Source organism: Manis javanica, chromosome 11 (genome assembly GCF_040802235.1).
Source record: "Manis javanica isolate MJ-LG chromosome 11, MJ_LKY, whole genome shotgun sequence".
Classification (NCBI taxonomy): Eukaryota; Metazoa; Chordata; class Mammalia; order Pholidota; family Manidae; genus Manis; species Manis javanica.
Window position 1 is genome coordinate 16,902,443 of NC_133166.1, and position 25,636 is coordinate 16,928,078.

Consider the following 25,636-nt stretch of genomic DNA (forward strand, 5'->3'; position numbering starts at 1 on the left):
CCGAGACCCGGCCCCTTTTTTCTTTTACTTCCTTCCCTCCTTCCTTCCTTTTGGCTTTCTTTCTAATCTCTATTCTGCCTTTTTCCTGGTCATTTCCTCTGCCTGCCTCTCCCTCCAAAGGCCTGGCTGCATCTCTCCCAGCCTCCCGGAGCTGCCCCCTCTTCACTGTCACCGTGTGAGGAGAGGGAGGAGGCCGTCAGAACTCTGAGGAAAAAAGGAAATTTCTGGGGGAAACAAGTATTCTTTCCCAAAAGTTAGGGCATAAAATTTAGAAGGATTTTATTGACTATTTAAAGGAAATGGAGGTCAATCTTTTCTATTTTTCCTGTTCTTTTTTTTTTCTTTTCATTGCTGCCATAATAAGGGTCTTTCAATGGGAAGAGTAAATATATGAAACATGGACATTTTTTTTGGAAGTCAACCAACTTGTAGGTAATATACAATTAAGATATGAAGTGCTTGGAAAATAGAAATGTTTCCAAATGAGCCAAAACCAGAGAATTCCAAAAAAGTATTGATGTGTTTCTAGTCTTCCCCAAAATTTGCTTTTCTGTCCCCCAAGCATACTTTTTTTCTCTTAATGTGACTCTTCTAAAATTTGTCATCTATGCTTAAGAAAATGAAACTGTGCAGCAATCTCGTTTACTGCTGAGCAGCCGTATTTCCTGTTTCAGGCTGCCATATGCTGCATTTGAAAACATAAAGAGAAATTTGCACAAAAGCTGGGCTTGTAAATTGAGCCTTGGGTACAAATTTTCTGGGCCCTGCTAATTTTTAAAATATATATCTCATTTAAATATGACTCTGTTAGCTGTCTAGCCCACATTTCCTACTCAGCAAATATGTCCTGAATGGATGATTAAGGAATTCAGCATAGGAGCTGTAGGCACAAAGAATTCTTGGCCTAGCATTAATCACTCTAACCTATAGAGCATGTAGTAAATAATTCCATAATCCCAGGGTCTCTCATAAGAGACTGTGTGATAGCTCCATTTCAGAGAACCCCAATCTTCAATCTCCCTGAGGTCTCCACTTCACTAACTTACAAGTGTGTAGCTATGGGCATGTTTATCTAATTCAGTTCTCTAAGAGCAGATGGCATCCAGAAAGGGCTGCCCTGAATGTGTGCATGGGTAGGGGCTGGGGCAGGATCAAACGGCAGGTCTGTTGTCAGGGAACCTGTCAAAGGAAGCACTTGGCCCTGAACGAATAGTAACTGTGATTTATCCAGCACTTACTTAGGTGCTGGTCCTCAGGCTCAGCACGTCACTTCCATGCCCTCCCCTAGTCCTCCCAGCATCTCCACGAGGCATGTGCGGACTGTTCATTTTACAGATGGGCCAACTGATGCTCAGAGCCCTTGCTGAGACTTTCATTTCCAGCAGAATGGGCAACTAGATCATCACAAAGGCCCTCTGACCATAGGAAACACTAATTTGTTTATAAAATTCATGGCTGAATTTATTTTTTAAAAGGGAAGAAAAAAAGAGGTGTTGGGGAGCCCCAGATTCCAGAAGCAAGGACGCAAGGATGAGGCTGAAAGCTTGAGCAGTGGGCACCAGGACACAGAAGTGAGTCAGACGGCCCTGGGCTCCAGGGGCGGGATCCCCGTCTGGACAGGGAGACAGAGAAGGCATACTTACAATGCGGGGAGACGAGTGCTGTGAGGGGAGTCACCCAGGGGGCCGGGAGAGCACAGAAGAGAAATAGTCCAGCAAGACTCATAAATTCATTGTTTTCCACTTAAGGAATAGTTCCTGAAAGTCTCTAGGACTCAAGGACTTTGATAGTTCACAAAGAATTGAGTTCAAATTCCGTTATCAGCTTCTTCACTGACTATGCGACTTTGACCAAGTTAGTTTACCACTTGGAGCCTCTGGTTCCTTCTCTCTAAAATGAGGATGATGGTGACTATTTCACTGAGTTGGGAGGATTCACTGACACATTCCTTGAAAATATTGCTTGTAAAGCATTTAGCACAATGCTTCACACCCAATAAGTGATAGCCATGATCATCATCGTTTAATGTAGAGATTAATAATAACAACAAATTCCTGGCTATCCTCCCCCAGGACTAGAGAAAAGGAAGCAGTTCTTCCAAGGCACCAGAGAGCAGGGTGTTTATATGGCAGAAAAGACTGGCTTCCAGGGATTGCTTCAGTGGTAAACAAGAGCAGGCAATAGCTAATAAAATTTCAAATTAGCCATGACTTTTCACAGCCCTTCAATTGTGCTAGCTGATTTAATGGTCAACATCCCTGCTTGCTGGGATTGAATAATGGAGCATTTCTGCAGAGTTATAGATGCAGCAGCTGAATCCGTCATGCTCACATCAATAGCAGAATGCAAATAACCCTCAGCTTCGGTTGTAATTATGTGTTCAAGCAGTGTCTGACGGGGGCAGCACGAGAATGTGTGATGGAACCTGCCTTCTGCAGGAGAAGACATGTGCTTTGCTAGACAGTAGTTAGTATACCTAGGAGCTGGGACAGGAGCCACAAGTTAGGCCCCAGGGCAGTGCTGGGGGAGGAGAGGCCTTCCTCCACATCTCAGAATGCATCTGGCAGGTAAGCAGATACAGCACAAGTGGGCTTTCACTTAAGTGAGCCGTGTTCCAGGTTCCAGGTCAGAAAGGAGAACTACCCCTTACTAAGTACTTTCTGTGCTGTCAGGCACTCTGCTGGATTTGGGGGTGCATACTGTTTTTTATTTGTGCAGAAAATGTTTATGTGACATTTAAAATCCCCTTGTAAGAGATATGGGAAACTGAGGCCAGAGAGCTTTAAGTACCTTGCCCAAGGTCACACAGTAGTGAGTTTCAGAGCCATGATTTGACCTCAGACAGTCTGGCTCTGGAGGCCATACACTTTAACCTCTGTGCTGCCCTCAAGGAGACACTAAGGTTTGGATACTATACAGAAGGGAGCAAGAAAGACAAGGAATTTTTATCTAATAAGGAAAAAAGTGGGTTTCAGGAGTTCAAGAAGCGTGCCTGAGGCCACAGTGTCCCTGTGGCTAGTCAGGAGGCCTAGGGGTGCCACCTGTGTGGGTGGGGCACCCAGCCCAGCCAGTGCCTATGCCGCACACTGGTGGGCAGCATCTCTGTTGCAAACCCACGGAGGCAGGAGTGAGGGAGGAATGTCAGTGATGAGGAAACTGGGGCCCAGAGAGGTTAAGTACAGGAGCCCGTCCAGGGTCATGCTCAGGGACACTGCTGAGGCTTAAACTTTAGTTTCTGAGCCTCATGGTCCCCCTACCATCCCACACTTTTTTAATTGACTTAAATGAAGACAGTGGTTTTCTGGCTTTTATTGATTTGTCCTTTGGTTTTGTCCCATGATTCATTTCTTAATTAGTTCATTCAATTTGTGTTCATTTGTTTAACAGCCATGCTTTAAATCCTTAAACTAAGTGCTGGGGATTCAGCAGAGTTAACCAGAGCAGGATCTATGCCCCCAGAGTGGTGGAGAGATTGAGCCAAAGTCACACAGGTAATAAGCAGCAGAGGCAGAATCTAAACCCAGGGAGGCACATGCGTCTTTAGACTGTTCTCTGCCTACAAAGCACACAGACTACAACCCTAGGCTTTTCCTGTCCCCCCACTTTGGGCAGTGTCTTCTGGTCCCTGGGCTTGTCGCCCAGTTTAAGCTCTTCTATTGGGTGCCTGTAAAAGCACTTTGGGATAATGTAACCAAAAGTCCTTCATCATGGCAAAATGTTTTCCTTTGTACTTTGAGAAACTGGAAGTGGAAATCTAACTTTCGGTCCTGGTGAAATCCTTGCCTGTAGTAGAGTATTCCTTGCTAGTGGCAACTCGGTGGGAGGCCTGAAATCATCCTGCAAACTCAGAGAAGGCAGAGCTGGGTCTCTACATGCTCACGTTGTACTGGGCGAGATGCTGAGAAGTCCAACGGCTTCTCTGGCACTGCTTTCCTCACCCCCAAAGCCGTTCAGTTGCCAGGTCTTGTCATTTTCACCCCTTACATGTCTCTCAAGAGCATCCACTTCTCTGTCTCCGCTGTTGCTCCTCTAGTATCAGCAACCATTATTTTTCCCCTGTGCAACATTGATAACACCTGCCGTGAGTCTCCCTGTCTTACACTTTGGGATCCCTCAGTCCCCTCTATTACAGGGGATGTTGTTTCAACTACACAAATCAGATGAAGTCACTTTCCGCTTCAAGCCTTTCAGAAGTTCCCATTGTCCAGAGAGTGAAATGCAAATGCCCTCACCCGGCCTGAGAGGCCCAGCATGTCTGCTCCTGGCAACCCCGGGGGTCTCGTCCTGTGCTGTTCCCCTCACCTCCGAGCCCAGCTCAGCTTCTGCACTTAGCATGTCAGACGTTCAGTGTGCCTGCTCACCTCCGGGCCTCCGTCTGTATAATTCCTTCTATCTCTGTCAAAAAAAAAATAACACACGTCACATTGTACACTTCCTTAACTGTCTCTTCTCCTGGACTGTGGGTGGGGACCAGATCTGAGGCACCTGCATCCCCTTGGTGCCCAGCAAAGGCTTTGGTTTATATCAGGCATTTATAAAGTTTTTCAATGAGTGGAAAATAAAGCAGAAGTGCAAGACGACTTTATGGACAAAGGTGGCTGATTGAACATAGCAGCATAAACTTCATGCTCTGTCATCCCCGCAGATGGCTTGATGGACTGCATGGACCCTGACTGCTGCCTCCAGCCACTCTGTCATGTCAACCCGCTGTGCCTGGGCTCCCCTGACCCTCTGGACATCATCCAGGAGACCCAGGCCCCTGTGTCCCAGCAGAACCTGCTCTCCTTCTATGACCGCATCAAGTTCCTCGTGGGCAGGGAGAGCACACACGTCCTCCCCGGGGAGAACCCCTTCGATGGAGGGTGAGTCCAGTGGGCCACAACTCCAGCCGTGGCCCTGTGAGGGAGCCTGAATCACCTCCAGGGCCACATGGGGGAGCCGGGACAGGAGGAGGCCAGGCCAGTGGGCAGCAAAGGCTCTTGATGGAATACTGGGAGGCAGAGAAGCAGCCTCGGGTACCCGCATTTAGAAAACTGCTATCCCAGGCATTTGGAATTTTTATGAGCAGAGTTTTGTTGTTCCCACTGGGTGATAGATAGAGAGAGTGAGAAATCAAAGGTCCGAGGGGAACCTTGAATCAATACCTGCTGTGCAGGCAGCTCTTACTGCTTCTGCAGTCTCCAGATGAGCCGGAAGGCTTTGACACCACTCACCCTCAGAGCCGACATCCAGAGGACTGTCTTAGACTGCGGGTTGGAACACATCTGCCGCATCCAAGGCCTTACGCCCAGGAATTCTGTCACAACTTTTCAACTGTGTCATCCATTGGACAGTTTTTTACTAAGGTCTGCTCTGCCGGGTCCTGTGCTAGAGTCACAGAGGTGAGCAGAACACAGTCTGGCCATGTGGTCACTCACAGTCCAAAAGTGGGGCAGAAGGAAACAGTTCCCATGTGATAGGCCAGAAATATGCCCTCAGGGCACTCTGCTGGCTCCTGGGTAAAAACTGTGAATGACTAGGGGCATGGAAGGGCACAGGGGCCAGGAAAGATAACTCCCTATTCTCTGCTCCCCAGACCAGGGTCTGTGAACTACGAAAAGGTATCCAAGACGGAGGGATTTATACTGTCTTTTAACAGTCTTCCAATGGTGCAGTGCCTCATATATGCAGAGCTTTCTCCGAAAGCACTGCTGGGTTCAGCAGTCACAGACCACACACTTTCTTGGCTCATGACTTCCATGCCAGAGACTCCCTGCCCTCAGGGTACACTGGGGTGTTACCAGGTTGGGGGACTCTCCGATGAGGGGTGGAAAGGGAGAAGGAAGTCCTCAAATCCATTTAAAGGGGAACATCAGCAGGGCTTGGTCATTGGTTGGATCTGTGGGATGCTGGAGAAAGGAGTCTCTGGCTCAGATGCCTGGGGGGCAGAGGGGCCTTTGCCAGGCTGGGACTGGAGCAGGAGCAGTGTTGAGCCAGGTGAGGCCCTCCACCTTGGGCATGGTTAAGGGCAAGGAAGGGACCCGCCTTGGCAGGACACCCTAGGCCTGTTTGCAGTTCCTGAGCAGTTCTGGAGCTCACATGGAGGTTAGGGCTGGAAAGCCTGATTTGGGAGCCATCAACAAACAAACAGCCATGAGCATGCAGAGGTTTGCTCAAGGAGGCTGCGTAAGGGGAAGAAAGAAGGGACCTAAGAAGGAATCGCTGTTGTGGGGGGTGGTATCATCACCCCCAGAGTATAACTGGGAATGTGAGAAGTCCACTCCATGGGGATGTGATGGAGCAGGGTTCACACCTGCAGGCCCGGGAACTCCCGAGCCCACGCGTCCCACTGCCCCAGCCGCTCCCCCCAAGGAGCAGGGGCAAGATGGGAGAGGTGAAGTGGGGGGTCCTCTGAGCCCAGCAAGAGGGGCTTAATATGAAGGTGCGAAAGCATTCAGAAATGAAGCTTTTTAGAAATGAAGATACTCTAGAGTCCAAGCTCTTCAGCTCACCCTAAGAATATTGACAACCTCAGATTTAAGTGACCTTCCCAAATTCACAGGTTAGTCAGGAGCCAGGAGCCAGGAGCAGAAACAGAGTGAGAAAAAAACCTATTCATTTATCTTGTCCAGAAATGCCGTTTTTGTCTCTGGGTAGGAAGCTTCCTGCTCTTTAACTCAGTTGTGTGATTTTGTATGTATGCTTATGGGCCTTCCTGTGGCGTGAGTTCTTTTAATCACTAGAGCTATAAATATTATTCCTACCAAGGGGAATGTTACTTGCTCAGCCTTTCTTTACTGCGCCCATTATGGGATCTGATTAGGGCTAGGGCTGGTAGGCTTCCTGTGGCTTTCCTGTGTAAGGGTTGCCCTTAGCATGCCATCCTGATCTGTGCCAGCAGGGATCATGTCCCCTGCATGTTCTCTGGTCACACACCAAGACTGCTGCTTATGTGCCACAAATCACTGTGGGACCTGCACAGTGATTTCAGCCTTGTTGGTCCAGCACATCTGACTTGCCTTAAGCAGCCTGTCAGGTGAGGAACTCGAGAAACCTGTACCTGGAGAAACGGACCTCCCAGCAGAGGAGAAGAGAGAGGCCTGGGTCAGGTCGACCTGTGTTTCGATCCTGAATCTGCCACTCCTGGGTACCTGGCCCTGGGCAAGCGGCTTACTACAGCAAACACGTAATTGTCTGTCAACCCTCTAAACTGAGTCCTCCAGGAGAGGGCTGCATCTTTTAGCACTTAGTAGTTGCTTGAGACAAATATGCATATAGTTCGCCATGAAGAAATGGCAGGAAGGAAGGAAAGAGGGAGGAACAGAAGGAGGAAGGTGGATGGAAAAACATTATCTATTTTACTGAATTTTATAGTGAGGATTCAGAGTCCAGAGAAGTTAAATCATATGCTAAAAATTACATTACAGATGAGTAGCAGAAACTGGAGTAGAAGTCAGCTCCCTGATCGTTGTTTATATATCTGTCACCTTCAGTTAAATTACATTTGCCTTGAAAGCAGAGACTATTCATCTCTCCAAACCTATAATACTTAGAGCAGGGCCTGGATATAGTATTTGCTCTACAAATGAGTGGATAATGGAAGCTTCCAAACGTTACCGTAACAATTCCTTTTACCTGACATTTGCCCAAATCATTATGTCCTTGCTCCTTGCTGATCTAGATTCAGAAGAAGCAGCTCTCTACCACTTCTCAGTATCCCCAAACAGAGTTTTATGTAAAACAAGCCCAAGTAACTGGAAACCTAGAAACATAAGGCAGCAGGCACTCTTGTCGCTAGACTCCCTACTTAGTAGTCCATTCTCATGATCAGGGCCAAATACCATGCTTATGTGCCTAGTTGGGATAAGGTGAAATCGGTTATCAAGTTTGAGTTGTTGCTTTCTCTCCTCTCATACAGAGGAATGTGGTATCACAGAGAATGCCCAGGGCTTGAATCTCCGCTTTACCTCCCACGAGCTCAGTGTGACTGCTATAAAATGACTTAACCTTTGTGCACATGCTTCCAATTGTAAATTAACAATAATAGTAACATTTCATGAAAGTCATTGAAAGGATTAACCGGAATAAAGCCCCTAGCACAGGGCTTGGTACAAAGGTGACCGGCAAATGGTTTTTATGGCAGCACAGTGGCCTAGTGAACATAAAGCTTTTGAATCACAACTGATCTAAAGTCTGTTGCGCCCACTTTCTAGCTGTGTGCCCTTGGGAAAATTCCTTAGCCTCTCTAAGTTCCAATTTTCTCATCTGTAAGAGTGGGATAATCGTGTCTATTCTGCAGAGCTGCCGTGAGAATTAAATGAAAAAACAAAAAGTGCATGACATTGTAACCCAGTGCCGGCCACACAAAAAATGCTTGCAAATTATAATGGGATGGTAGTGGTGATGAAGGTGGTGGTGGTGTGAAAAAGAGCATCGAACTCTACTTCCTTAATTGGAAGGGAAACTCGAGAGTGACCTGCCCTCCAGGAAACTCTAGCAGCCACCCCGAGAGGAGCCACTCTAAACTGTCGAATCCTTATTTAAGGAAGGGAGAGGGCAGCATTCTGCCAGCTGCTGTCAGCTGGGACCCTTGTTAGGGAAGACTCCAGCGGCCCTTCTCCAGAGAGTGGGATTTCTGATGGGCAGGCCGACCTGACTCGGGGCCTGTGTCACAGTAACAAGGCTTGTACCTGACAGAAAACCCCACATCGTCCTGCATCCCATCTGCTGTGCCAAGTTGTGTAGCCTGAATGGGAGTCCACTTAACAGGCTTCAAGAAACAAGCTGTCATTCAGAGCCCCAAAAGCATTTCTGAGCCCCAAAAGGTAAGGCAGCCCCAGAGGTGCAGCTTCTTCACTGCCAATTCCTGGCCGTGTGTCTGCCTCAGGAGTAAATATGAGGTGTGCTGGGACCCCGGGAAGGAGAGGAATTCAAGGCCGGACTGGAACTGACTCGCGCAGTCCTCTGCGCAATGGGGGGAGCAGGCAAGCCCTTCTTCGGTGCCCAGGGCTCTTCCTCACCAGAACTGCCTTCCTCAGGGGCCTGGCCCCAGAGCTGGGGTGAGGAAGCAGGAGGCTCTCCAGATCCACAAGTGACACAAGAAGTTACATGAGGGGCTCCTTATGCTTCTGTGTAGCCCCACAGCTGGTGCCAGAGGGAGAGAAGCAGGGACAGTCCCCCCGGGAAGCTGGGCCGCCGCTCCCCAGGATATGAGGACTCCAGCCGAGCAGAGTGGGCTCTGGGCAGGCTGGACTCCGTGGGGGAAAGAGCAGAGCTTGACTCAGAACTGAAGCAGAAGAACCGCCAGGTGGAGGTGGCGCGAGGGAGGCCTCCCTCAGGGATCTTGTCTGGCTCAGCTGTGGCCCCAGAGCCCAGCACAATGCCCAGCACCCAGAACAGATGTTTAATACAGGATGTAGTGAATATAGTAGTTCTGTCTGACATTCTACCACTGCTTCCTCAACTCCACATAAAGTGAGAGGTGTGAATGCCTTCAGCTGATCTAAGGTAGGTCTGAAGTAGGAGGGGACGTAGCAGGAAGGGGAGCCCACATCACCAGATTGGATGGCCTGAATACCGTCTTGCTTTCCTGGCCGGGACCCCTGGACCGCATCTGCTGAGTGGAGTGACCGTCCCTCACCTGGAGTTGTGGGGAGAATACAGTGCAGAGTGCCCTCTGATGAGACCTGAGTGGGAGGGGAGAGGCCGCACTGGCAGGCAGAAGGATGACCCCAGCTGGACTGTCAGGACAAGGAGGACAGATAACGGGGCCCAGAGGCTGGAGCTTGCGTCACACAGCCACGAAGAGAGGACAGCATGACAAAATTTCTCCTCAGCAAATACGCAAGGCAGCTACTCCCTCATACAACTCTGGTCGCACCTCTTCTTTTGGGAAGAACTGACGGGGCTGGAACAGCTGGCCATAGGGCAGGCAGACCACTCAGTGAATCGTTGTGGATTGGCAGTGCTGGGCAGGTCAGCAGATTATAGGAAAAGGTTCTGACAAGAGAGCCGCCCACTAGCTATTTGAACATCAGTTCAGAATATGTTTGAGGACGTTGTATTAGTGAGGAAATAATGTGATGTTGTCAAGTCTTTTTGGGCTCCCCTAAACCTGTAGGTTATCCGCTCACTCAGGCAAGTAGATGCGTGTGGATAGGTTGTTATGAAAGTCAGCAGATAGGACGCATTGAACCCAAAGAGAAAAGGCTTGAGAAGTCAAGGGGACTTTAGGAAAAGTGGTCAGCGTGTTCATCCCAAAGGAGGTAAAAGATCCTGTCCTACAGAGAGGGTCAGCACCTATGGAGAAGAGAGCCTGGGCAGGGCTGCCCGCCAAACACAAGCTCTGTTTGGTAACACTGACCAGCACCTGCTCTGCTCTGGGCCTGTAGGAAGGTGAGCATCTGCTCCTCGTCACCTGGGGGCTCCTTGTACGCCCCACGGCCTGTGAGTCATGGAACCCTGAGTGCCTAGCAGAGGGATTGGCCCAGACTGAACCACAGTGAACACAGAGTGAATCAGCCAGCCACCACTCAGCTGTGGCCGTGTGCCTGAGGAGACAGAGACAAAATGTCCTGAGAGGCCAGAGGGGAGGCCCACACTCCAATCGCAAATCCAAGGAAGGCCCTGAGCACCACACCACAGGGATTGCATCTAGTACCTCTTCGTTTCTCCCGGCCTAGCTTGGCTCAGAGGAGGCAATGGTAAATGTTTGGTTTTGAATATGAAAGAGCAAACAAACTAGTGAATGAAGACTTCTGTCACTAGGTGCAATTTGGCCTGAGACAAAGATTTCAGTGAAGAAGGTTGGCCATTGGAACATTACTTATCTTACCGGAGGTTATAGCGACCCACTAAACTAAAATCAGTTTAGTGGGTTGAAGCTACTTGTTTTTAAAGAAGTAAAATTATATGAAGTGGGGTCCAATTAAATGGAAAATATCAGAGCAGCACTGTAGAAAGGGTTTTATTTCAAGAACCTTGTTTTGTGTGTGTGTGTGTGTATGTGGACACGTACTACTGAGTAAGCTGGATTGCTTATTGGGGGTTTCAGTTGAGCAGGATTTAGAAATGCTTTCTAGACTGAGGAACACAGCCTGACTTTCCAGGAACATCAAAAGATGGAGAGAATTTCAATGTGGCTGTAGCATACTTATGGTGATACTATTTTCCAAATCAAAAGCAAAGACACATGCTCCAACATTTGAAATCAAGATGGTCTTAGGAAATCTGGGGGCTATGATCCTAACACGTAGAGAGAACTCTGGGGGAAGGAAGAATGCAGGGACTATGAGGTGGGTTGGGTCAGGAATTGTAAAGATCTGCCACTTATCCGTTCAGTAACCAGTTAGAGCAGTTCATCGCAGTCAGGACTTAAACCTGGCTCTAAGCAGAAGTAAAATAATCTCGGTGCCATGTAAGTCTTGAGAATGTCTTTCAGACCCTTTATAAACGCACAGAGTTTCCAGGAATTTTAAAAGCAGCAGTTTACAAGAGGAAAAAAATAATGGAAAGGAGGGAGGAAAGATCACATATGCAGTATAATTTTTTATCAGATCTAAAGCCAAATGCAAGTGCTGGTGGCACAGCAGCTACAGAAAAAGCATTTGCCAGTCCTCCCCCTCGCTGCCCCAGGCCGCAGACAGCCCTCAGGTAGCCCCCAGAGAGGCTGAGCAGGAGAGATCATCTAATGGAGTTCAGATAAACACCAGCTTCCTGACAGCTGGCCTCTGAGCGAATTTATTATTGAATTATACTCCTGCGTTTTCAGAACAAGCTGAGCTGACAGGCTGCCCCATCAGTTTAAAAGAGGGGAGGGTGGCCAGGGAGAGAGACAATGATAAATGACCCTGATGGAAGATGGGAGAAGGTAAAGATCCTGCTTCCTCCAAAATGTCAGCCTTTATATATTATTCATGGTGGTTTTTAAAAAATCCCTCCCCACGTTGAAATGAATGTTTATGATGATAAAGCAACAAGGTGAATTTAATTCAGGATGCAGGCAGCAATTTCTCACATCATCCTGATGAGCAGCTAACAACTCCTCCTCTGCCACTTGATCATCCCTTTATTGATTTCAAAACCGAATTATGACCTGTGTTTGCTGTGTAGCAGGAGTTTGTTCCTAGCTGCCCATCACAAGGCACATTAGCAGAGGGCTCTGTGCTGAATCAGGAACCACTCGGGGCTTAGAGGGAGTGGGCTTGCATTCCAGACCTTGGGCAAATGAGAGCAGGTGACCTTGGGCAAGGCTCAGTTTCCTCATCTGTGATGGGAGGCTACTAATTCCCACCCTGCAGGTTGTTAGGAAGATTAAATGAAATAAAATGCCCAGAAGTCCAATGGCTGGCACAGAGCACACATTCAGTGGTAACAACCCTAACACTTACCAAGGATATTCAGTGTGTCAGAAATTGTTTAATATGCTTTGTAAGTTGTGTAAGTACTAACACCTTTACAAATCCTCCCAAACCGTTTGACCCAGGGACTTCATCACTTCATTTAGATATGAAACTGAGGCCTAGAGAAGTTGAGCAGCCTGGCCAAGGACCCAGGGCTTGTAAGTGGCAGAGCCCCCATTTGAAGCCAGGCCATTTGGCCCAAGAACCTATGTGCTGAGCCTCTCTTATTCTCTGCTAAGTCCTGCATATTCCCATCTCAGCATCTTCATTTTGGAAATCCATACAGCATGGCACTACGATAGCTGCAACCCCAGCTGACCCTGACTCTCTCTCTACTACTGTACAATATGATGAAAAGCTAATGTACAATAGGTCTTAGGGCTTCAAAGCACCACCTCAGAGGCAGATAGCCTAGGCTTCGCTCCTAGCCCTACCCTTTGAGAGCTGTGTGACCTTGGGCAAGTCTCTGAATCACTCTGAGCCCCTCTTTCCTCATCTGAGGATAGGAATCCACACCTCAGGGGGATGTCTGAGGATTAAATGAGATGGAAAACAGTCAGGTGTCAGGGCAGTAAGCATTCAATAAGTAGTAGGTCATTATCACTATTAGCAAGAGTTAGTGTTAGCATTAGCAATGGCGTTTGTATTCATATCAGTTTTAGTGTCACCAAGAGAACTGGAACAAAGATAAAAGTCTTAGCCTGAAGCATTAATGTAGTTAAATAATTGATGTAAATGTCTTAGCGCCATGGCAGGTAGAGGTGAGTGGACCTTTGAGATTGTCAGGCCTTTGCGTAGAAGACGAAGCTTTGAGGCCAGAGAAATCCTTGGCTCAGCAACACAGGAGGAGAGCCAGAGTCCTAAAGGAGTGCTCTCTGCTGCAGTAATGCCAGTCTGTAAGTCAGGGACTTTCTGCACTTCCTTCTGACACTGATCAATTTCAAGCAGTAAGAAGTTAAAATATTGGAGAGCAGGACATCACATTACCGATACTGTCCCTAATGGAGAAGGCAGGGTCAGGACTTGGCAAACACCTCGACAGTGAGTCTCACCAGCCTTCCTGGCCAGTCCGGGGGCATCCGGAGTTGGCTGTAACTGGACTCCACAGTGAGAGGCTGCAGTGTGTAGGATGCGCCTCTGGGCAGTATTCTGGCAAAGGAGAGAGATCTGCCACTTGCCTACCTGTGCCACCACTTCCCACCACTGCAGGGCCCTGTGGCTCTACCTGCAGGTCTGTGGAACCTGTGGGTCTAACCTGCAGGCCTCTAGAATCAACCCCAATCTGAAGAGAAGGCTTAAAGCAATCATCTGAGCAAATCAGTCTCAGGTCCTTCAACTGGTCCTCACCAGCTCTGCCAAACAGGTTTATCCTTGTCCCAGAATCCCAGTGTCACTTATCATGGCTTAGTTCCTGATATAAGCAGCCTGGTACCCCTGCCACCCAAGGACTCAAGCCTTGTTCTCCTTTGCCAGGCTCCCACCCCTGTCACATCTGGGTCTGGAACTCCATCTCTGCTCAGGAACCTGGGCATTATTTCCAGGCAACACATAGGACATCCACAACCAGCTGCCTCCAGGAGCTTCCTCATCATACCTGTGCCCTGTCACATCCTCCTCCCCTGTCCCTTGAATGACTCTTGCCCTTAAATGCCGACTGTCTATTGCTCTGCACCTCAGGTCCAACCTGCTGAATGGGACTTCCTGCAGGCAGGGTTCTTTCTGCATCTCCGCCCAGCATTAGCCCCTACCCCCAGGAAGTAGGTCGAGTTATGATTCAGCCTCGTCTCCCTTTCTGGATAAAGCAGAGGAAGTCTCCCTTTCCCTTTTCCAGATGAAGCTAGACCTGTCCTGTGCTCTGGCAGGAAGACGGATACACAGTCACAGACCGAACTTCCCACTGAGTCATTTTTTAGCAAAGCTGCCTTAAGTGTTTCTAACAGCAAAAACCATCTCCTGAGAAGCCTTCTTAGAAGAGGACTCTGGCTACAAAGCACAAAGAATAGCCTATATAGACACACCACACACATTCCACAGGCACACTACCAATGTTTCCAAGCCATGTCCTCCAGACCTGGCCAACCCTGTTACCCAGGATCAGGAACTTGCTCCTCCAGAATGGCCTGTATTCGCCAGCATATCTCAGTCCTGCTTTCATTTGCCACCATCAGTGGACTCATTTCTCTGGAAATAATAGTTTTATGAACAGGCTCTCTTCTTGTGTGCACCTTTGTTAGTGAGCAGAAACTATTCCAGAGGATTCCTGTAGGAGACATCTCATCCCAGAGCATTAGCCTTCAGCAGTCAGGTTGCCCACAGGCTTGGGTGGTCAGAGCTGCAGCCTAGGAGCTTGTGCTGCCTGAGTCTGAAGGAGCTCAACAGCTACATAAAGCTGGGAAGTCACAGAATGGTGGCTTCTAGGCTTTGCAGGAAGCACAGCCTAAGGGCCCACAGGACACTAGGAGTTGCTGGGCCATCTTGTCAGTAGATGCCCCCAGGTGGTGTAAGGGCACCATAGCGGGCCTGTTGATGCCCAGTCTTGATGTCTGATGAGAGGAAGCCCCAGCCATCTTCAGAGATCATGTACCTCACCTGTAAAAGGGGCTTGGACTCAGTCACCCTAAGGATGCTTGCAGCTATAAAGTCAAACTTCTATTAATCTGAAGAAGTCTTTCAGAAGTGGATTTCTTCTTTCCTCTCCCTAGACATATACCAAATAGTCCAAGAGGAAAAGCTTTTTTGGTCATGAACTAGAGTACTTCCCTGTGATGCTTATTCTACATACCCACCCAGTGATCTGAAAGCTTCTTGTGGAATCTGAACTGAGCCCAATTCCAAATGGATGAGCAAAAGTCCAGGTCCTTAAGCAGGGCCTGGTGCTTAATTCTAACCGTGGGAATGACTGCATGTCACATTGCAATGACTTTGATAGGCAGCTCCTCTTTTTATCCCATAATAGCTTTATATCCAGATTTTTAAAAAGTCAAATTATATTCATTCCAGAATGAGTTCTTCAGACATAGGGATTGTATCTCATTTATTGATAGTTATTTAACTGTTTAGAATACAACAGAACACAAAGTAGAAATTACAGCCACTGCTCTCCTACAGTTGCCATAAGTAAATAAGAAAATCAGTGAGGTAATATTGCCCCTACCACCCAGCACTGTGTATAGCACATAGTAGGTGCTCAGTTGAAGTTCCAGTGACAGAACCCTATTCTCATTTTCCAGGCCTTTGTCTATGCTTCTCTTCCCTCAGCCCCTATATGTGTATTTTTTACTTTGAGCTATATGAAATAACTATATTCATCTCTTTCCCGTCATTATCTTGTTTCATTCACTTGTGTGATAATTCATTTGTTTCTTCACTCAACATTTATTGAATGCATACTATAGACCTCCTCCATCACTAAACACTGGAGTTACAGAGATGGAAAGGAGATTACTGTTAACCCTCAAAGAATTTGCAATCTAGAAAAGACGATGAGAAGTTTAAACTAGTGAAAACACGTTGGTGGGATGAGTACACTGCACTTTGCTCACCCAAGGAGGGGGTGAAAACTTCTTTGTCCTGGAGAGATCAGGAAGCACTTCCCTGAGAAGCAGGCTTTAAGGGAGAGGTAATTAGGAATGGGGAGGAAAGACTTTGAAGGCGAAATCCAGCACAGGACGTGAGAATGGAAAAACAGGATATGAGCCTGAAGAGGCCAGCAGGGGCCCGATCCTGAGGGGAGTTAGATGCCAAAGTGAAGAGTTCGGACTTTATCTAGAGACAAAGTGGAGTGCTACGGGAAATGACATGTATCACACAGCATTGCTGATGATGGTGTAAAAAGAACAGAGATAAAGTCTGAAGAGTTACGATCTTAGCTGTGCAAGGTGCCTCAAGAGAAGCTCTGGTCTCAATGTCAGGAATCAGGTAAAGTGATCAGATCAACTTCTGTTGGTTTTGGCCTCGGGTCATTGAAAGACATACACAGTAAACAGAGGAGCCTTGAAATAAGTTATAAAGAATGAAACACAACTAAAAAATTGTCTTTTGAATACAATAATATGTAGCACATTAGAGTTCATTTCATCAAAGGAAATCACAGACATATGCCATTATATTTCTAGTGCAGTGTAGTGGTCCCAAGCAAGATGCCCACTGTGGTCTATGAGGTACAGGAAGAACATTTTAGAACATTTATCTAAATTTACTTTTTATCTTAAAATAAGAAAAAATGAATGTTCTGCTCCTATAGAACACTAGGTTTTCACTGATATGCTCCGTTGGTCCTAATGTTAGTCGGTTACCTGCCTGGACCAGCACACAAGGTATTTTGAGGGAGCTGGTGATCCATTCTTTACAGAGGTAGACAGGAGATGTTTACTGGGTTATTCTAGTATATTACAACATGACTGCAGTGTGTATGTGCATGTGTAAAGTCTACTTTTAACCAAACTTATGTACAAAATGGTCCAGTGGCATAAAAGGATTTTTGCAAAGGAACTACAGGTCAAAGATAACATAGTAGAAGTACAAGCGAACAAGAAAGTGGCAGAGCTGATAGTTCTAGTGCAAGGTCTTCTTTAACTCCACTATGAAGTTAAAGCCGATAAGGATCTCTGTCATCAGATCTAACAAAAAGGGAACCAAGAGATGCAGAATTTTCAAGAATCTAACAAAAAGTTTATCAGAACATTCAACACTATCCAGAAGATTATTTAAAATACAAGGACACCTCAGAATGTTGCAGATTGGATGTCAAACCACCACAATGAAGCAAATATCACAATAAAGCAAGTCAAATGAGTTTTTTTGGTGTTCCAGATGCATACAAAAGTTATTTTTATGCTGCACTGGGGTCTATTAAGCATGCAATAGCATTTGTCCAAAAAGCAGTGCACATACCTAATATAAAAATACTTTATTACTAAAAAATACTAACCATAATCTGAGCTTTCAGTGAGTCATAATCTTTTTGCTGGTGGAGGGTCTTGCCCTGATGTTGATGGCTGCTGACTGAGAAGGGTGGTGGGTGCTAAAGGTTGGGGAGGCTGTGGGCAATTTCTTAAAGTAGGAAAGCAATGAAGATTGCCAAACTGATTGACCCTCCCTTTCACAAATGATTTCTCTGTAGCATGCATTGCTTTTGATCACATTTGATAGCATTTTACCAACAGTAGAATTTATCTCAAAATTGGAGTCAATTTTCTCAAACTGTGACACTGCTTTATCAAGTTTACATAGCATTCTCAGTCTTTTGATGTCTTTTCAATAACCTTCTCAGCACCTTTACCAAGGATAGATTCCATCTCAAGAAACCACTTTGCTCACCATAAGAAGCAGCTCCCCATCCGGTCAGGTTGTACATCCGACTGCAGCGAGTCCTCCTCAGCTTTGGGCTCCACTCTGACCTACGGCTCTGCTACTGCCGCATCTACGATTAACCCTCCAGTGACATCTTGAGCCCCTCAAAGTCATCTGTGAAGTTGGAACCAACTTCTTCCTAACTCCAGTTAATGTTGATATTTTGACCTCTTCCCATGATCACAAATGTTCTTAATGGCTTCTGGAATGATGAATCCTTTCCAGAAGGTTTTCAGTTTACTTTACCCACATCCATCAGAGAAATCACCACCTGTGGCAGCTATAGCATTACAAAAACCTATTTCTTAAGTAATAAGACATGAAAATAGAAATTCTTCCTTGATCCATGAGCTGCAGAATGGATGGTGTGTTAACAGGCATGAAACAACATCGGTCTCATTGTACATCTCCTCAGAACCTTTGGGTGACCAGGTGCATGGCCAAGGAGCAGTAATATTTTGAAAGGCATCTTTTTTTTCTGAGCAGGAGGTCTCAACAGTGGGCTTAAAATATTCAGTGAACCATGTTGTAAACAGATGTGCTGTCGTTGGGCTTTGTTGTTATATTTAAGGAGCACAAGCACAGCAGATTTTGCATAATTTTAACGGCCCTAGGATTTTTGGAATGGTAAATGAGCTTTGGCTTGAACTGAATTTCACCAGCTGCATTAGCCCCTGATGAGAGTCAGACTGTCCTTTGAAGCTTTAAACCAGGTATTGACTTCTCCTCTCTAGCTGTGAAAGTCCTAGGTAGCATCTTCTTCCAGTAACCTGCTGTTTCACCTACCGTGAAAATCTACTGTTTCATGTCACCACCCTCATTAATGACCTTAGCTTAATCTTCTGGATGAATTGCAGCAGCTTCTCCATGAGCGCTTGCTGCCTCACTTTGCACTTTCATGTTGTGGAGACCGCTCCTTACCTTAAGCTTTGTGAACCGACCTCTGCTAGCTTCAGACATTTCTTCTGCAGCTTCTTCATCTTTCTCAGCCTTCATAGAACTGAACAGAATTAAGGCCTTGCTCTGGGTTAGGTTTAGGCCTAAGGAAAAGTTGTGACATTTTAATCTTCTATTCCAGACCACTAGAATTTCCCCATATCAGCAATAAGGCTGTTTCACTGTCTTACCATTCATGTGTTCGCTGGAGTCAAACTTTTTATTTCCTTCAAGAACTTTTCCTTTGCATTCACAACTTGGCTAAATGTTTGCCTAAACAAGCCTACCTTTTGGCCTATCTCAGCTTTCAACATGCCTTCCTCACTAAGCTTAATCATTTCTACTTTTGATTTAAAATTACAGACATGTGCAACTCTTCCTGTCACTTGAACACTCAGAAGCCATGTAGGGGTATTAATTAACTGATATCAATATTGTCGTATCTCAGGGAATAGGGAAGCCTGAGAGAGCCCGGAGAGAAGAGGAATGGCCTGGTGGAGAAGCAGTCAGAGCACATTTATCCATTAAGTTTGCCATCTTACATGGACGTGGTTCATGGCCCTCCAGGACACACAAGCACAGTAGTTGTTCCTACTGTAGCTGTCAGAGGTCACTGATTACAGATTACCACAACAAATATCATAATAATAACAGAGTTTTAAATATTGCAAGAATTACCAAAATGTAACAGAGACACAAGGTGAACAGATGCTGTTGGGAAAATGGTGCTAATAGACTTGCTTGACACAGGGCTGCCACAAACCTTCAATTTGTAAAAAAAACAGTATCTACAAAGCACAGTAGAATAAAACAAGGTACAATAAGAGGCATGCAATAAAACATGATATGCCTGTATTGACTTTTATCCATTAAACCCTGCACCAGATGAATATTAGGTCTTGCAATATATGAGCTAATGGTTGTAACAAGTGTGCACAATTTACTAATAAATATAAATACACCTAAGGGACCTGCTCACAAATGTTCTCAGAAACAGTATGTAATCAGAAAAAATTTTAAGAGCTCTGCTATGATGATGCTAACTCTGGCTTTTGAGGCAACTAAGACAAACTGAGATTCTCAGTTATTTAGGTGTGTATCTGTGCCAGACAATTGGCGGCTTGAGGGGTGAAGTGACTCTCCTGAGTTCTCACAGGTAATAAATGACAAGTCCTTATTTTGAATCGTGGCTCCCCAGGAACTATTTCAAGAATAGGGAAGTCCATTCCCTGTCTAGACTTTATCTTCTCACCTTTATAATGAGAATTTTGAAAGAGATGGTCAGGAAAGTCTCTTGTAACATGTCATGACTCGGGAGGTTTCCAGGAATGTGTATGTAGGTGGAAAATGTCAGGCTAGGAAGTCTGGTTGGAGACACTGAGGCAGAACACTGAGACCAAAAGCTAGAAAGAGAGAACAGCAGAGGAGCACGTGTGGCCCTGCTGGAAAGGTCTCGGAGGCTACAGAGTGGATACAGTCAAGCTTTTATGGGGAATCCCCTTGATAGGAATAGTTTGACAGGCCTTGAATTGGGGCTTCTCATTTGGGCCCAAGTAAGGTTCTAAGACATTAGCTAAAATACAGTAGATGCTGGAAAGATCTCCAAGCAGTGCAAGTTAGCAGAAAACAGTTTAAGAGTTGGTATAAGTCAGGCATATAAATCCATTTTAAGTAGGTAACACAGAGGAGTGATTCGCATAACCAATATAGCATAGAGTAGCAAATACTTTAAAGCAGAGAAAAGCTCAACTTCCTTTTGGCACCTTGATTCCAAATGATTATTCCAATCTCCTGAATACCAGCTTCGTTAGCTGTTTTCATTTAATAACAAAGTATGTTAAAGCCACAGTTTTTCCCCCTTCACCTTCCTTTATCTGCTTTTATAATACATTGGATAACAGTCTAACTTAATTTCTGGCATTCATTTTTTTCAAAGTTTTCAAAATAGAGGTACAAAGGAGGAGGCTGTCGAACCAAAGTAGCAGGGCTGCAAACTGGAGTGAGGCGGGCCCTCCAACAGGGGACTGAGCCAGCCGTGGAGGACAGTTCAGGCTGACCGGCTCTGTCAGAGGTCCAGCCCTTCCAGCCCTCGGCTCCCTAGTCACGGCCCTGTCAAGGTTAAGTAGCTCAAAGTTCTCTGGCATCACCCCCACCTTCTGTTACAGAAACACATCAGTTCTTCATGCAGGAAATTATCAAGAGCTTCCTCTGTGCCATGCATTCCAATTCCAGGGCAAACACCTGCTTTGCTGGAGGCTCGCTGTAGCCTACCCAGAAACAAGTATCAACTGTGCTCAGTGCTAAGAATATAGCCATGAGGGATGTGGTCCTGTCTTCAAGGAGTTCATGGTTTGCAGGGGGAGAGAGATGGCCACAGTCGTGTGGCAGCACTCAGAAGTTTTGCAGAGGCAGCCCAGAGGGCTTGGCGAATGGCCCAGGCAGGTCCTGAACTTGAGCATTTTCCAGTTGAACAGGATAGGTGGAAGGTTCCATAAAGGGGGAACCATCTGAGGTAAGCATAAGCATTGAGTGAGCTCTTCTAAGAGTCTGAAGCCGCTTGAAGTAGGCCTGCTGGAGCTGGATCAGGTAGCACCAGAATAAAGCCATTTACATTCTTAAAAATGGATTTCATTTTACATCGGGTCAGGAAAAATTCAGCCTGTGTGGCCAGTGAGAGAGTGGGGGTCCAGAGAGGCCGGTGACTCTCCAAGGTCATATAGGTACTTCCGAGTCACAACTAGAAGCTGACTGCCTGTCCAGGGCTCTTTCCACCACACCCCACCACTGCTGCCCAACTGACAGCTGAAGTTGGTTTCTTGCTTGATTCTGTTCCAAGGTGGTTTTGTTGCTCCAACACTTTCCTCTCTTGATCTCAAACCTGGCCACTGTCATCAGGAAGCAGTCAGGCAAACCTCCTTCCTCTCCAGCATCAGTAAGGGCACCTCACTCTGGCCCTGGGTGTATGGCTGGACCGACGCCAGCACGCTTGAAGCCCCCCCTTGGCCTGGCACGAGTGCTCCTTCCTGGCAGAGTTCACCCAGCCTAATGGCTTGTTTGTATCCCAGCTGCCTGACATATGCCAAACCCATGTGTTGACTCACTGGTGTCAGCGACAGCGACAGTCAGGCATTTCAAATTGGCTTTGGGGAGCTCCAGCAAGCAACTGGGGACTGTAATTCATGCTTTTCTATAACCCCAGCACCGAATACCTAGCTTATCGTAGGTGACCAGTTCTTTAAACATAAGTGAATTTTAGTTACTGCAGATGCATAACACAGAGGTAAGAGTAAGGACCTAAAACTAAGAAGTCCTGGCTTTGAGTGTCAGCTCAGCCAGTTGAGTTCTTTGCCGTATGACCTGGAGCAAGTGTTTTCTCTCTGAGTTTCGGTTACTTGATCATTTGCACACACCAAACACTCAGGGAGCAATGCCCGCTGCTTACCCTAGTCACAGGAGATGAGACCCTGCTGTCCTTTAGCTCGCCTGTAAGCATATAAGGTAGCTAGGTGAACGTGGGTGACACGATTATATGACAGTCACAGTCACGGAGAGACACTCGGAAGGTTTAGGGAGCCTAGAGGAGGGGTGATTAACTGCGCCAAGAGGAATTGGTAACATCCTCACTGAGGTGACGGTAGCTTAGATGGGACTCTGAGGATGAGAAGAAAATAACACCCCAAAACTCCATTATGCCAAGACAGTGGCCAAGGGAAAGCAAAACACGTCAAGTACAGGACTGTGGTGGGAGACTCACAGGAGCCCCTGGAAAGCCAAGTGGGCGGCAGTGATTTGCGCCACACCTTAGTGATTTCTCAGCAAGGTTGTCTTGCTTATGGAATTTCATAGTCAAAGCAGCAACTGTTTCTCAGCCACACTGACTCTTAGTGTGGGATCAGTGTTCCAGTAAAACATAAAAGCTGGCTCATACCAGCTCATAAGAACTGATTATTAAATGTACAGGAATTCTGTGAGCTAGTTTTTAAACAACTATTATTAACAATTAAATTATGTAAAATTTTAAAGTATATTAAAAATAAAAGTAATAAATAATCAAAACTCATCACTTTCTAGTTACTTTACTGTATTACCGATGCTCTTGAGTTTATTCAGGACTATTGCATCTATATGATGAAAATACTGTGTAAATGGTGTCCTGCTGTGTATCTCTAACCCACTTCCGGTTCAGTGATATCTCCTTAATAGCATGAAACTGGCCTTGGTATTTACACCACAGAAGTAGGCAAATGCTACAAATTAAAGCTGTTTTTCTTTTGAAAGCCAGCTATTAAGTGTCTGCCACTGATCATATCCATTAAATAAATGGATGAAGAAAGAAAGCATTTGGAAGCCCAGCACCCACATCTTTTCAAGCCTCCCTTGACAAAAACACGTGGCAGGGAGACACATTTCAGAGGCCTTCACAGAGCAGACTTCCCATCTCCTTTGTTCCAGGAAATCCTTTATGTTAAACTGGGTTTTCTTGACAACTGAAAATCATGATCAAACAGGAGGATAGAAGTGTTTTTCTCCAGGACTTAAATCCAGGGCCAAATGCCTGTTTTGGCAAGAGGCCTCTGTGGCCTACAGGGATATAAGAAGTCAGTCTTCTCCAGAATCCAAAGCAGTCCACAGGAACCTGGGCTAAAATTACATCTGCTCTGGCTTGCCGAAGTGGAGGCTACATGATAGCCAAATGGTACTGATTTAATGTTTCCCCATTATCAGGAAATCCCCAAAGAGAGATAAATCAGAGGAGGCTGGCCCACATGTGCATGAGGGGCAGCAACCAGGGCAGCCCCCAAAAGAACACCATCCCCAGAGTCCTGGTTATTGTCCAGGCAGAATCTGAAGGCATATGTCTGGAGAAGGCTGGACAGTAGCCAGCAACAGGAGATGAGATCTGTTAGTAATTCTCTGGAAGGACAAAGTTCCAGCAATACAAAATTCAATTTTCCTCCATGAAAGAAAGTATCTCTCAGTACCAGCCAAATACAATTGATAGAATAAATCTTCTGCATTAACAGAGAGATAATTTCACATAAATATGTTGGGAGACCTTCAGATCAGGACTAAGAGTCTTTGCTGAGCCTCACCTGCTTAACTTGTTTGCCATGTAATTGCATTTAGACCAAGGGCCTCGGAAGGAAACCACTGACTGAATTAGCATTAACCAGATTGTGTGCAGTGGGGTGGGTCAGGTGGGGGTGGGGAACTTACTGCATCGGGGGTAGTTGTTCTTGCCTTCAGAAAGGACAAGCTGACACTGGTGAGACCAGCTGCTTACAAGCCTGGTGTTAATTGCTTTTCTCATCAAACAGAGAAAAGTTTATCACTCTAGGAAGGTAGAGATGTACATACCTAATAAAGCAGAGGTTGAGTTTGAGATCTTTTTTTATGAATGCCACAGGCCTCATCAGCTCTTCCCTAGGCCAGAAAAAGCCCTTCTAAGCCAAGGTGAGTGCAGAAAGCTGTCTGGACCATCATGCCTGCATCTTTGCCTCAGATCTGCCTTGTCAGTTAAGGCTGTCTCCTCAGTGCCCTGATCCCTTACGGTGCTCACCTCCATGAGCACCTTCATTGTCACCCATTACCAGGGGCAAGCAGACTGGTGTAGAGTTGGACCCAGGGGTGAGAGGCCTGGGTTCAATGCCTGGCTCCGTCACCACCTCCCTGTGTGGCCTGGGGCAAATAACACAACCTCTGTGGACCCCAGTTTCCTCTTCATCCACTAACTCAGTGATTTTCCAACTGGCTTTTCTCCAGCTTCTCCAGAGGCTAAGACTCCACAGAGTTGCCTTCAGAGGATCTCCCAAGGGGAGAGTGGGGTCCCCATGTCTACTTCATCTAGAGCAGATCTTGGGTTTGTTTTCCACTGTGAGGTCCTTATAAAATGTCATCTGCTAAAAAGATTCTGTTTCTGAAATACTTGAAAAGCCATCATTCTAGATGATCTCCAGTTGTCCCACATTTTTACTCAATCCACCATTTTTTTCAGCAACCTAGTACTCGTTAGGCATTTCCAGGCACTGCAGAGAGAAAGAAATCGGCTTTGACCCTTCCCTCGAAGAGCAGATGACCTGGTGGAGAGGAGAAATCTGTATAGTGCCATAGGGCATCAGGTGTTCGTGTCCGGTTTTGGAAGACAGTGACTAATTCTAACTAAGGCCATCAAAAAAGGCTTCAGGGGAGAGGCATCATTTGAAGCTGGGTCATAAAAGATGAGAATGTTGGGAGAAGGGTGCGGGAATGACATCTGAGGCAGATGGAAGAGCACCGCACAGACCCAGAGGCTTTGAACAACTCCGCCTGGCACGCTGGGCAACACAGATGGTTTGTTGTCGGGGATCTAGAGGGAAGGTGGTGGGGGGGTGTTGGAAGAGGAGACAAGCCCCAGAACCCTTGCCAGCGAGACGCTAGCATCTGCCCTCCTGCTGTTCCCAGTGCCAGATGAGAGGTAGTACCTTCTATCCTGTTCACTTTCTTGTATGTGCACTTTCAGTGAGACTGTCAGAGAAATGGTAACCCCTGCCTTTTATGAACTTACTCTGGACCAGGGTGAAAAAACTAAACCTCAAAGAGGGCCACATATTTGTGCAAGTTTAGAGAGCTAGAAAGTAGCAGAGCTGGCGTTTGAACCCAAGACACATGACCCCAAATTCATATGCGTAACTGCACTGTGTAGCCCTCTCAGATCAGCTTTATCTCCTGCTAGCACAATATAATATCTTTGGAAAATAACCTGAGTGATATCTGAAAATATCTCCCAATAACAGTTCTTTAGAGGACACTTTGATGCCTTAAATTGAGGTGATATGAATAAAAAAGGTTATTCATATTGAATGAATACCCTGAGCCCCTGGGTATGAAGACATGTCTGAGTGACCTGCCTTCTGTCTTCTGATCCCTAAGAGTTGCCTGCAAGCCAGGATACTGAGCATGAAAAGTAGATCACATTATTCTGTCTTCTC

At 46.4% G+C, this 25,636-nt stretch overlaps 1 protein-coding gene and 1 long non-coding RNA gene across 11 annotated transcripts in view; one reads left to right on the plus strand and one right to left on the minus strand.

The window, feature by feature from the left end:
- Positions 1–25,636, plus strand: part of TENM4 (teneurin transmembrane protein 4) — a 711,224-nt gene that overhangs the window by 618,532 nt on the left and 67,056 nt on the right. For all 10 annotated transcript variants that reach the window (XM_073215955.1, XM_073215950.1, XM_073215952.1 and 7 more), the window contains one exon: positions 4,646–4,862. In XM_073215955.1, coding sequence (XP_073072056.1) covers positions 4,646–4,862 — 217 coding nt within the window. The remainder of the gene's footprint in view (positions 1–4,645; positions 4,863–25,636) is intronic.
- The window catches only part of LOC140844361 (uncharacterized), a 35,463-nt gene that overhangs the window by 844 nt on the left and 8,983 nt on the right, over positions 1–25,636 (minus strand). The window contains exon 2 of the long non-coding RNA XR_012122528.1: positions 4,233–4,395. This is a non-coding gene — a long non-coding RNA (uncharacterized lncRNA). The remainder of the gene's footprint in view (positions 1–4,232; positions 4,396–25,636) is intronic.